General features: G+C 40.8%; 1 protein-coding gene across 2 annotated transcripts in view; it reads right to left on the bottom strand.

Moving 5' to 3' along the window:
• Positions 1 to 2,162: 2,162 nt before the first annotated feature.
• si:dkey-192p21.6 (uncharacterized protein LOC565246 homolog) overlaps positions 2,163 to 13,352 on the bottom strand; it is a 43,615-nt gene continuing 32,425 nt past the window's right edge. The window contains exons 16-18 of one of the 2 annotated variants that reach the window (XM_061746048.1): positions 7,769 to 7,839; positions 6,580 to 6,692; positions 2,163 to 2,925 (exon numbers count right to left, since the gene is read on the bottom strand). In XM_061746048.1, coding sequence (XP_061602032.1) covers positions 2,744 to 2,925; positions 6,580 to 6,692; positions 7,769 to 7,839 — 366 coding nt within the window. In that variant the 3' untranslated portion in view covers positions 2,163 to 2,743. The remainder of the gene's footprint in view (positions 2,926 to 6,579; positions 6,693 to 7,768; positions 7,840 to 13,352) is intronic. The other variant, XM_061746049.1, reaches the window with a different exon arrangement.

The following is a 13,352-nucleotide window of genomic DNA, read 5'->3' on the forward strand; positions in this document are numbered from 1 at the left end:
GGGAAGTCGAGCGGTACCACAACCTTTGCTCGCCGAAGTAATCAACTGATGCCTACTCGCCAGCCCGGCCTGAAGAAGACTAGTCAAACTGACTTGCGACAACAAACTAGGAGAGGAGTCCGAGGAATGGAAGAAACTTTTTCACTACTGAGTCATGCTGACATAATGACTGAGATTACGATTCCGATTCCGACTATTACTGTCTTTGTACTGTTCTGTGTTTTCATTACCTGTATGTTTACGATGACACTGGAGTGTTTTATTTTTTTTTACTGTTGAAGTTTCAAAATGATAAAAAAAGGAGGGAAATGTGGGATTAATCCAAGTTTTATCACTGTGAAACTGCCAAAATCAGAATTAGAAAACTGCCTGTTATTCTCATGACATGCATTGGTAGTTCAGTGGTAGAATTCTCGCCTGCCATGCAGGAGGTTAAAACTGCTGACTTCTCAGTCTGTCAATGAACCATTGTCAGATGGACACATCCGTCACAGATTTCCTGGGTTCAGGAGGAGGCCCAAATTGACCTTTGCCCTGAAACCGATCACATGCATAGATTCCTGAGAGATACTCAGGGGTTTTTGGACTGTCCTGGGACAACTGTTCTATTATATTTGTAAAGTTAGCCTGCACACATCTGTTCAGAGTTCCTGTTTCAGCCCCAGAGGGCATATAACCTCAGCGACCTATGGTTTATAAAAACTTTAAGCTTCTGTTTACCTCTTTAACTGAAAATATCACATGTGTGACATTTTGACCCCGATGTCTGTTCCTCTGTATGTTTCCCGTTTTCTTCCATATGTCCATTGTATGTCTATTTTCTATTGGCTACCTAAATATGGTAATTTCCTGTGTCCCATTTTAAATAAAAAGCCCCTGAGGATGAAACAGCAAGCATTTCGTCGAGAGCGAGAGGGCTGTTGCTCTGCAAGCTTCGACTGTGCTTCCCTTCTGCAGAAGGCCATTGAAAATCATTCCATAAGTCTCCGGTGTCTTTTTCTAAGTTAATTAATGTATGTTGATGACTTTTTAACCTAACACAGTGTAGTGCAGTTTGAACCCGTGTGAGTCCTGACTTTGCTTTTAGGCCCAAGTGTGACGCTAAGAGGCTTCACATTAAAGGTATTATCCATGATTTTGGAGAGCTAGCAAGATTTGAAAGTGGCACCTCCTCTAAGCCCCGCCCCCTCCTCCCCCTCCCAGCTTAAATCATGTAAAAACTCTAACCAATCCGTTTCATTCGGTCCAAATGAAACAGATTGGTCCAGGGCCAGAGAATTGGCAGGGGGGGAAAGAACCAATCAGATGCCTTCATGCCGCCCACGACTCCCCCGCCCCTATCCCATGCGCGCACTCGCTTCCAGCCCCCCGTGTCCACTTCCCATGGGTCCTCCTGGGCTCACAGTGTCCCAGTGTAACCCCCCTCTCTCCCCTCTGCCACGGACCCCCAGTATGTAGTTATTATGTAGTTATTTCCAGAGCGGCTCGGCCCCCGCTGTGTGTGAGAGCGGGGAGCAAAGCGTCGGTCCGGACTGCTGCTGCAGGACTCTCCGCCCAGCAGCAGCAGCCCGCGGGGACACGTGAAGCCGCAATGAAGCGCCGCAGCAGCTCCGGCTCGGAAGCAGTATGGGGGTCCGTGGGGATGGAGGCGTCTCCATCCCGGCAAGAGCGGAGAGCGCCGGTGTGGCTGGCGGAGCGCTGCGGTGCCATGCAGGCTCTCGAGCCACGGCTACGCCGTAGGGTACCCCGTAGGGTACGCCTACGCCTACGCCGTAGCCTACGCCTACGCCGTAGGATATGCCGTAGCCGTGGCTCGAGAGCCTGCAGCGCACCGCCAGCCCCTCTCCGCTCTCTGCTCTCCACTCTCGCCGGGATGGAGACGCCGGTGGGCAGGATGCACGTTTGGGTGGGCACAGCCCACCCCTGCCCCCCCTAAAACCGGCCTCGCTTACAGGTGAATGAGACATGGGGTAGTTTTGTTTTGCGCTGACGGGAGGGGGAGGAGGGGGCGGGGCTTACACGAGGTGCCACTTTCAAATCTTGCTAGCTCTCCAAAATCATGGATAATACCTTTAAATGTTGAGGGTCATGACCATACAGCAGGAAAATAACTGTGTATGTAAAGGCTTTATTCAGAAGGTTGCCATGACTAACCTTTATGAACAACAGAGTGGACATAGAAAGGCAACACAGAGAAGTCTGGCTGTTTTGTATTAAACTTGGCTGAAACTGCAGCAGGACGAGCATGTCGGCTCATTTACCACAGCGCGGCTGGAAAAGCAGAAAGGTGCCACAAAAAAAGTCAGACATTAACCTGATTCAGATGCAAAGACGGAGCCAAAATTCTTCCACTACAAAGCGAACAATTGACCTCATACAGAAAACAATGTCAGTAATTGCTGCTAAAAATGGTTTTTACAAGTGATTAAATCATGGTTGCACACTTTAGGATCAGTTAAAGAAATAACGACATTGTAATATGTTGTGTGGTGATTTAAATACAATCTTTTATTTGTTTTATTTTGAGTGATGGTACAATCCAGAAAGTTTTCACTACATCCTGTTACTGAAGACCTCAGCAGTGAAAAACGATGGACTCTCTGTTTCTGTATGTTATTTAAGCCAAGAATAATACATCAGCTCTATAAAACTCCCACAGATGTTGGGATGATGTATGTACTCAACTGTGCATACATCATTTGTTTTTAATAATAGAAAAAAAAAGTGGGAAAGTTCATCCTGCTTATATTTTGAGGAAGCATTTCTTCCTGTAGAGCAGGTAGGCGATGAGCACCCACAGCGCCGTCGCCCAAAGGTGCTGGAGCAGGGATTCCCAGTGGCTTGCCTGGAAGCGCATTTCCCAGCTGAAAGGGAAGTAGAAACCGAGCAGAGAGTGGCCAACGTACACAACGATGGAGTTCATCCCTGCGGGAGGACGGGATGAGGTTATTGAAAGAGATTGCTCAGTAAAACAAAACAATGGCACTTTTTGTTTTTTATAACTGTGTACTCTCCACTTCCAGAGGTGTCAAGTAACAAAGTACAAATACTTTGTTACCTTACTTAAGTAGAAATTTTGGTTATCTATACTTCACTGGAGTAATTATTTTTCAGACGACTTTTTACTTTTACTCCTTACATTTTCACGCAATTATCTGTACTTTTTACTCCTTACATTTTAAAAACAGCATCGTTACTCTATTTCATTTCGGCCTTTTAAAAAAAACTATCCAGTTAAATTGCTCCGTCCGGATAGAGTGAATTTGGTTGTGGTTGTTTCAGATGTTCTTGTCCAGTTTTGTTCTTACATCCGTTCCCTCAGATTCCTGCAACTAAACTTGGATGTACATTCCAATAAAGGTTAGGATAAATGATAACATGCCTCTGAAGTTTGACTTTTTACACCATTACAATACTTATAGGCAACTAGTCATCATATCTCCTGCTCTCTGAAACACATGTTAATGCTCAATAGTACACATATATGGTTCTTTAATATATTTGCATTATACTAAGATACATTCATTTTCAATGCCCTTTGTCCTTAATGTCTTTTTTCCCCCTTACATTACTTTTACTTTTATACTTTAAGTAGGTTTGAAACCAGTACTTTTATACTTTTACTTGAGTAAAAAACTTGATACTTCAACTTCTACAGGAGTATTTTTAAACTCTAGTATCTATACTTCTACCTGAGTAATGAATGTGAATACTGAAGACACCTCTGTCCACTTCTGATGTATTTATTAAAAATGTTTAACATAAAGATTTTACAGGTAAGAGCAAAACGGCTTCAAAAACTGTCAAATAAGTGAAAAACTCGATTACAGCTGCTAGAAACGTTATAACTCAAACAGACGCTCCTCTTCTCATCTCTACGCTCTGTTTTTCTCAGCTCACTTGTTTTCCTCTCTTTTAGGCCCTCACACCTGACTTCTGCATAAGAGAGGGGTGGAAAACGCCTGAACAGAGAAAACTCGGCGTAAAAGGGATTTAAAGAGTTTGACATCTAGACCCGTAACTTTAGACCCGTGTCATGAGCCTCTCGGCACAGCTGCAGCATCGGCCCATCTGGGCCCCGGGTCGTTGTCTTTCATGATTCCTGTCTGATGAGCAATAAGGGTTGCTCATGACAGCATTTACTTTTTAATCTAATTTACCACGTGGAGACATGTGTCATGTCCCATTTGGTAAAAGCTATGTGTTAATAGTTGCCAATCAACACAACTTGCTGCACTACAAGTCGCGTTTGCACCGCTGCAAACGTGAAAGCTGCCGATTTAAGCTGCAGCTTGCATGTTTGCAACTGTCTATTAGTTTAAAGCTAAAAAAAATAAACCTTTTCTTCCAATATTAGCAGTGGAAAGTCATCTTTTCCTAAATAAAGACCAACAGTTCCAGGAGCTTGAAGACGGTGAATGTATTTTTCCGTGGGTTCAAAGTTTGAATGCACGCTTCACTCATGACTCATCTTCACTTCAATGTAGTAATATTTGTGCAGAGTCAGACACATGTTTTAGTTTAGTTTGGGGGGGGGGGGGGGGGGGGGGGCGTCCGCTTGAACATGGAAGGAACTTCATCACATGATCATTTACATGCAGCATAAACAAAGAGCTGCAAGTTGAGCGCTTAGTTTAACGTGCTTAGAAATCTGGGTTTCTCGTCATTGTCTCATGTTTGAGGGAAAGTTCAACAGTTTGATGACCTAATATTGTGTTTAAGAGTAATCAAAGGCCAAGACATACTGAAAACACAACATTTACTGTATCTAAGACAGGGGTCGGCAACCCGCGGCTCTAGAGCGGCTCTAGAGCGGCTCTTTAGTGCTGCCCTAGTGGCTCCTGGAGCTTTTTCAAAAAGGTTTGACCTTTTTTTCCTTTTTTTTCCTTTTTTTCTTCTTTGCTTTTTTTCCCTTTTTTCTCTTTTTTTCTTCTTTTTTTTCTTCTTTTTTTCTTTTTTCCTTTTTTCTCTTTTTCCTTTTTTTTCTCTTTTTTTCTTCCTTTTTCCCTTTCCTTTTTAATCTCGACATTTCAAATTTTTTATCAACATTTCGACTTTTTTCTTTTTTCTCGAAATTGTACTTCAACATTAATCTCGACATTTCGACTTTTTTCTCGACATTCAGACTTTTTTCTCGAGTTTGTTCTTCAACATTAATCTCGACATTTCAACTTTTTTGTCAACATTTCGACTTTTTTCTCGACATTTCGACTTTTGCCTCAACATTTTGACTTTTTTCTTGAACTTTTGACTTTTTTCTCGACATTTTGCCTTTCGCCATTTGTCTTCATTCTAAGGCTTATACAAGACTTTTCATTTTTTGTGGCTCCAGACATATTTGTTTTTTGTGTTTTTGGTCCAATATGGCTCTTTCAACATTTTGGGTTGCCGACCCCTGATCTAAGAAAAAAGGCTATTTTCACATTAGTACGTTGTTTTTTTTTTTAATGTATAGGTTTTGCTAACGATCCAGTGATTGTAAACTGATCCAGTATTTGTGACCTCTGTAAACTTTTGGAAACTCAACTGAAATCATGTTTAATTTGAAAACTCAAAAAACGATCACAAAGCCCCTGAAAGTTTCTCTCTACCGGGTTTTATTCCTACATCACTTTCTCTGATTTGTTGCTCCTGCATTACATTTTTTCCACCAGAAGGCTTATTTATTTATGTATTTATCACACCTTTTTGTCCCTGCAAGCAGCTTATGAGCTGTTAAAATCTGCTGTTTTCATTCAGAAGTGGCTGGTAAACTTTCCATGAAGTGAATCTGCTCAAACATGAGGGGAGAGATGTGCATGGCTGGATGATCCCCGATCAGCCTCTGTGTCTGTTTGTGGCAGAAGTAAAAAGAGAACATCTGTGCCTGAATACACAAAGGTAGCGTGTATGCTGCATTACCACCAGACAAGCTGCAGATACATTTGGATTATAGCAACCAATAGTTTCAGTAATCATCTGACAGGCTTGTAGGGCCATGACCATCTTTCTGGGATCACATTTGATCAAAACATTCGGTGTTTGAAACTGGTTGTGTGACAAGTTACCTTCCACATACAGGACTGTCTCAGAAAATTTGAATATTGTGATAAAGTTCTTTATTTTCTGTAATGCAATTAAAAAAAAAACAAATGTCATACATTCTGGATTCATTACAAATCAACTGAAATATTGCAAGCCTTTTATTATTTTAATATTGCTGATTATGGCTTACAGTTTAAGATTAAGATTCCCAGAATATTCTAATTTTTTGAGATAGGATATTTGAGTTTTCTTAAGCTGTAAGCCATGATCAGCAATATTAAAATAATAAAAGGCTTGCAATATTTCAGTTGATTTGTAATTAATCCAGAATGTACAACATTTTTGCATTACAGAAAATAAAGGACTTTATCACAATATTCCAATTTTCTGAGACAGTCCTGTATTATTTCTGCTATTGCTTATCCAGTCAAAGATTATTGTTTCAAATATTAAATATCTGTGTGGAAGTAGCTTGAGGTTGCTTTTTTTCTCCAGCCAAATCAAATCATTGTTGTCATAAAACACTCAGTGTCTTGGTCCATGAAGGAACAGTACCTGGGTAAATAAAGGGCTGTCCAGCCCACCAGCCCTTCACATCGATGACAAAGTACATGCCTCCGAGCAGCAGGAAAGAGAAACAGCCCATACACGTCACGTAGGACAGGGACCTGGAGAAACAGGCTGTCAGTAACACTTTACAACAACAGCATTTACTCCCTACTCGTGGGCATCTCTAAAATACTAGCAGTTTGGTGTGAACAAGGATGTAAACACACTTAGTCCATCAATTCTCTGCTGCAGATAAATAACACCCACAGCTCTTGAGCCAATCCAGAAAATCGTAGGACAGTTTCGGTCTAAGGCATCGGCGCGTGAATCCTTGGCAACGGCTACGTGGAGCATTGCCAGCTATCCATGTCCCTGTCTGTTGCTAAGTGCAAGAATGCTTGATGAAATATCATCTAATGTATGATGGCTGCCGACCAGAGCCGTTTTCTTTCTCTCTTTTTTTTTTCATTTCAGTTGAAGTGGGGCCAAAAAAGGACTCTTGGCCTGGAGTTAATTACTTCTAGACATTCAGGCAGGGACTTGTACTCAAGAGCTCAATAACCTGCGTGTGATGAACTGCCTATAAAAGCCAGGCAGGTACAGTAATAGCAAGGGATGAGAGTGGCGTTAGTGGAGGGCCCCTGAGGAACATCATGAGGAATTTGCTTACACATCACAGATGTAATGGCATGCTTCCTGCTGCAACATTAAAATGATTCACATCATTTTAAGGAGAATATGGGGGTGGAACCAATGTGCAATCGTAAAGTAATCTAAATCTGAGGTAGTAATAGCACATCTTTAAATCCAAAATCATTACGAACATTTATCAAGGTGCTGATCCATGTTATTCCCCAGGACAACGGGAGCAGCGAGTCTTCACTTAGGCCACGTTATTATTTTTCTCCGAATTTGCTCCCTTTTCATTGCACAGGGCTGCTAAATGTGTAATAAGTGCTTCTGGGGTAAAGAGGATGCGGTGATCTCTGTTTTTCTGCAAGAAGAGCATGTTAAGCAGGTGTAGAGCCACTCCATCTCACACTCCCAACACCCGGGATGATTACTTACAGTCGTGGCTGCTGTTAGAGGTTAAGAAATGTGTGTTTTAGCAGCTTTGATTTGTGCCCGTTGGAAACCCATCCTTTTCTTTTTGTGAGGAAAAGTGACTGGATTTAGAGGGTCAGGAAGCACTTACCAAAGGTTTTTATTGACAGGTATAAATCCTCCATCTCGCGTGCACTTAGAAAGGATGGCTGCGGAGATTCCCTGAGGGTGGAAATTAAACAGATTTCAAATCGATGCGGGGCAATAAAGCTATCCGTGTTGTGCTACAAAAGGTGAGGCAACAGATAGCGAGTCCAGCGGATTAACAGATTAACTGTGAGGAGAGATGCACCAGGTCACGCCAACTCTCTGTCAGGGTGCAAAAGACAATTTGGTCAACCGCAGAAAAGCTTAAACAATGAGATGACAGCCTGTAAACACATACAATGCACTTTTTTCAAAATTAAAAAACAACAAGAGCACATAGATACAGAACAACAGCACATTTCCAACCATGTTTTCAGCTCTCTTCATAGCAGCTGGCTGGAGGAGGTGGAGTCGGCATCTCCAGTCCACACCCCTCTTCTGCAAGGCCTCTTTTGAAATCTGTCCTACAGCTTTGTTATTATCCACTTCTAAGGTTTGTTAATGCTGCTTGATGTGATACTGGATGACAAAAAGATGACTAAACTGGATAACTGTACTCTGAGATGTCACAGGTTCACTTAATTAATTTTCAGACTAAACCGGGGGTCGGCAACCCGCGGCTCTAGAGACGCATGCGGCTCTTTAGCGCCGCCCTAGTGGCTCCTGGAGCTTTTTCAAAAATGTTTGACGCTTTCTTTCCTTTTTTTCTTCTTTTTTTCTCTTTTTTTCTTTCCTTTTTTTCTCGTTTTTTCTTCCTTTTCCTTTCCTTTTTAATCTCGACATTTTGACCTTTTTCTCGTAATTTCAACTTTTTTCTCGAGATTGCACTTCAACATTAATCTCGACATTTCGACTTTTTTCTGAAGATTGACCTTTTTTTTTTTTTTTTTTCTTTTTTTTTTAAGATTTTTTTGGGCTCTAGTGGCCCTTTATTGAGATGCAGACTGGAAAGGGGTAGAGAGAGAGAACGGGGAAGACACGCAGCAAAGGTGCGCGGGCCCGCGACCGCTGCAGGAGGACTGTAGCCTCAGTATATGAACCGCCGCTTAACCCACTGCGCCACCGAGCGGCCCTCAAGATTGTACTTTAACATTAATCTTGACATTTTGGCTTTTTTCTCGAAATTTCAACTTTTTTCTCGAAATTTCGACTGTTTTCTCGAAGTGCATAATGAAAAAAAAAAATCTTCCCCCAGTTATAAGTAATATAGAAACATGCAGCATGTGTTGTCTTCATTCTAAGGCTGATACAAGACTTTTCATTTTTTGCGGCTCCAGACATATTTGTTTTTTGTGTTTTTGGTCCAATATGGCTCTTTCAACATTTTGGGTTGCCGATCCCTGGACTAAACAGACCCCCCAAAAAAAGCGAAAAGGTTTTATTATGTCAGTGCTTTGAAGTTGGTATTCACTTCAGTACAAAAAGTAGATATTTTTTCATAATATATTCCCTTTAAAAGAGCTTTTTAAGCACGGCTCTGCGGTCTCATTCACTCCCACTGGGACGTATATAACATATTATGAAACGTACAGTACAGTGAGAGGCTTTATTCTCTCATCTTTTCACTTTTACATGTGATTTAGATACAGGAAGAACCAGTCTGTGCACCAGAGAGAGAAGCCGGGGCGGCGGATCAGAATCCAAACATGCTCGTTAGCTGGATATCCATCATGTGTATAGATGACAGAATCGATGGCGTGGAAATAGCCGAGCTGTGGCTGGATTGAGTCTCCAGGCTATCCAGGCAGCAGGGTGCAGGATGGGGCTGGTATGTGGGGCAATCGCTCAATTTCAATCTCGCACTTCTGGAGCCTGATCGTTGAACTTTAATTAACTGGGGCCGCTGTTTATTATGAGGAAGATGCGTGGCTGCCCCGAGTATCTGTCTGCACAGAAATCCCCACCCCGGCCTGTCATCTACTGTATATGGACACACCCTGGACCTGATGAGTGGACCCGAGGAGGATCCTGTGGTCGAGCAGCATCACTGAGGAAACCGGCTAACGCCAAGAACATGCGCCTGGAACACGAGGAGGCTCGACTTCCAGCCTCAAGCGTGTGTTGGACTGTTTTAGAAAAGTCAATAAAAGAACAGGCCAAACACAAACTAATTTTGATTCCTCTATTGTTAAAAAAACAAAACAACACACAGCTAAAAATATATTTAACAAGTGAAATGATGCAAAAAAGGAAATATGCATGTGAAGCTCTTGTGCAAATATTTTACATTTCTATTATATTATTCTTTCTTTCTTTCTTTCTTTCTTTCTTTCTTTCTTTCTTTCTTTCTTTCTTTCTTTCTTTCTTTCTTTCTTTCTTTCTTTCTTTCTTTCTTTCTTTCTTTCTTTCTTTCTTTCTTTCTTTCTTTCTTTCTTTCTCTAAAAATATATTTAACAAGTGAAATGATACAAAAAAGGAAATATGCATGTGAAGCTCTTGTGCAAATATTATATATTTCTATTATATTTTTCTTTCTTTCTTTCTTTCTTTCTTTCTTTCTTTCTTTCTTTCTTTCTTTCTTTCTTTCTTTCTTTCTTTCTTTCTTTCTTTCTTTCTTTCTTTCTTTCTTTCTTTCTTTCTTTCTTTCTTTCTTTCTTTCTTTCTTTCTTTCTTTCTGTATCCGTTTTAAAATCAATAAAAATGCTCTGCTTTCTGTCAACCCCCAACACAGGAGGAAATATATCTCATTGTGTTTCTATGTACCTGTATTTAAAGTCAACGTACGGATCCATCACTAGCAGCTGATGATCCTTCATACCATCCACATCTTTTCGGAGGTTTTGACTGGTGCACCATGGGATGTCGTGGAAAAAAACCATAAAAGCTTAATATTTATTTATTCCTTCATGTGTTACTTTATCACTCTGCGCCTCTGGGAGAAGCTAAATGGATCTAATTTATTTCACCTCCCTCCAGCCGCTCGCAGCACAATGATAGTCAATAAGATTCAACACCAGGACACATAATGGAGGAGATTTGTCATTTAAGAATTGAGGTTAATGACATTAAATTCACACAACAGAATTTCAATTGATCCCCCCCATATAAACAGGATCTTACCCACAAACACAAACCGCTTGTTCTTTGGGCTTTTTGGACATCTCCCATTTGATATATGACATTATGAATGGGAAACGTGCACGCTGAAGACCAGGATGTTATTGTGACCACACCATCGTGCAGGCTTTTGGAAACCACAGATATGAAAGATATAATCAGTAATCAGCAAAGACTAAACCTGCATTAGCATCAATCATCTTGTGTGACAGGTGACTCCAGCTCGATTGCAGCAGGAAGTCTTTTTAGGATCGTAAACACAATTTAGACTTAGACACAGCTCCGATCCTTAGTAAAGACCTTTTTGCTGATGTTTTTATTTAATGTTATTGTCCTCTTTCACAGTTGGGTGGGGTTTAAGACCAAACCGTCTTAGTTTCTGTATTAAAAAATCTTCTCAACCTACAGGACTGTCTCAGAAAATTAGAATATTGTGATAAAGTTCTTTATTTTCTGTAATGCAATTAAAAAAACAAAAATTTCATACATTCTGGATTCATTACAAATCAACTGAAATACTGCAAGCCTTTTATTATTTTAAAATTGCTGATTATGGCTTACATCTTAAGATTGAGATTTCAAGAATATTCTAATTTTTTGAGATAGGATATTTGAGTTTTCTTAAACTGTAAGCCATGATCAGCAATATTAAAATAATAAAAGGCTTGCAATATTTCAGTGGATTTGTAATGAATCCAGAATGTATGACATTTTTGTTTTTATAATTGCATTATAGAAAATCACAATATTCTAATTTTCTGAGACAGTCCTGTACATATGTTAGTCTTTTTCAGTGTACAGATTTGCAAGCGTGGTGTTGTGTTTTCTTAATTTTTTATTTTCATTGGAAAATAACTTGCTTTTGTCAGTTTTTAAATCGTGGAGTTAAAACAACCCACAAAACAAAAGCTTCCTAAACCTGATGACTGAACGACCAGATGTATGTTACTGACAAGTCAATCAATTTCACTGTTCGGGGTGGTTTCAAAGTCAAATAAACAAACCTTGTACAGTTAAACATAACAGTCTGAGAGGACCGGATTCCCAAAGCTGTGCAAAAAACCCCTGTTGTTTTCTGGTTGAGACTACCCTCCGTTTCATCCTGCACAGTTTGATTTCAAAGGCTTGCTGATGACGCCAGCTCCGCCAGCTCCATCATCGCCCGAGGTCACGGGGCCTTGCAGACACCGAGACAGTTCAGGACGTCTGCCTGCGCAGCGAGCGGGCTCCCACTAACCCCATTTAGAAAAACGAGCATCTCTTCAGCATCTCAGTGAACACATGAAAACAGGGGCCAGGCACGGCTCTGCAACAGCCTGGCTTTTTATTTTATGTGGTTACCTCCCAAGTCTCGTTAGAGCAGACGAGCCTCCTGTCGCAAGCTTAGAAATGCAAAACAAGTCACCTCTGGTAACACTTGACTTCTCCCCGGGGGACACGGTCCCCCTTTGGAGGAAAAAAAGAGGCCAGCTTGCCTCTTCTTTGTGTGTTTTGCAGACCACCCAGAAAGGGCGCCAAACTAAAACCGATACAACCTCAAACCCTCTTCATGAAATTCAAATAACTTCTTTTTCTGCTTGTCAACAGAGATGTCTTCAGTATTCACATTCATTACTCAGGTAGAAGTATAGATACTAGAGTTTAAAAATACTCCTGTAGAAGTTGAAGTATCAACTCAAGTTTTTTACCCAAGTAAAAGTGTAAAAGTACTGGTTTGAAACTACTTAAAGTATAAAAGTAAAAGTAATGTAAGGGGGAAAAAAGCCATTAAGGGCAAACGCCATTGAAAATGAATACATCTTAGTATAATGCAAATATTTTAAAGAACCATATATGTGTACTATTGAGCATTAACATGTGTTTCAGAGAGCAGGAGATATGATGACTAGTTGCCTATAAGTATTGTAATGGTGCAAAAAGTCAAACTTCAGAGGCATGTTATCATTTATCCTAACCTTTATTGGAATGTACATCCAAGTTTAGTTGCAGGAATCTGAGGGAACGGATGTAAGAACAAAACTGGACAAGAACATCTGAAACAACCACAACCAAATTCACTCTATCCGGATGGAGCAATTTAACTGGATAGTTTTTTTTTAAAGGCTGAAATGAAATAGAGTAACGAGGCGAGGTTTTTAAAATGTAAGGAGTAAAAAGTACAGATAATTGCGTGAAAATGTAAGGAGTAAAAGTAAAAAGTCGTCTGAAAAATAATTACTCCAGTGAAGTATAGATAACCAAAATTTCTACTTAAAGGAGCATGAGGCTCTTTTAAGTAAATTAGACTCTCTAGCGCCACCCTTCTCCACGACGGCCGTCAGGGGTACTGCAGCCAACAGCGAAGCCGGCACGGGAGAACGGGGAGAACGCACATGCATCGTCATGTGACGTCACATCCGCAGCCCAGCGCGGGAAATTTGGGCCCGAATTGCAGCACATTTTGCAGCACACAGCCTGTTCAAGGCAACGGACAGATACACTAGAGGGCTCATTCTTTTGGGTTTGGAACGCTTCATCTGACATTATTACTA

The sequence above is a fragment of the Cololabis saira genome, chromosome 17 (genome assembly GCF_033807715.1).
Source record: "Cololabis saira isolate AMF1-May2022 chromosome 17, fColSai1.1, whole genome shotgun sequence".
Taxonomy (NCBI): Eukaryota; Metazoa; Chordata; class Actinopteri; order Beloniformes; family Belonidae; genus Cololabis; species Cololabis saira.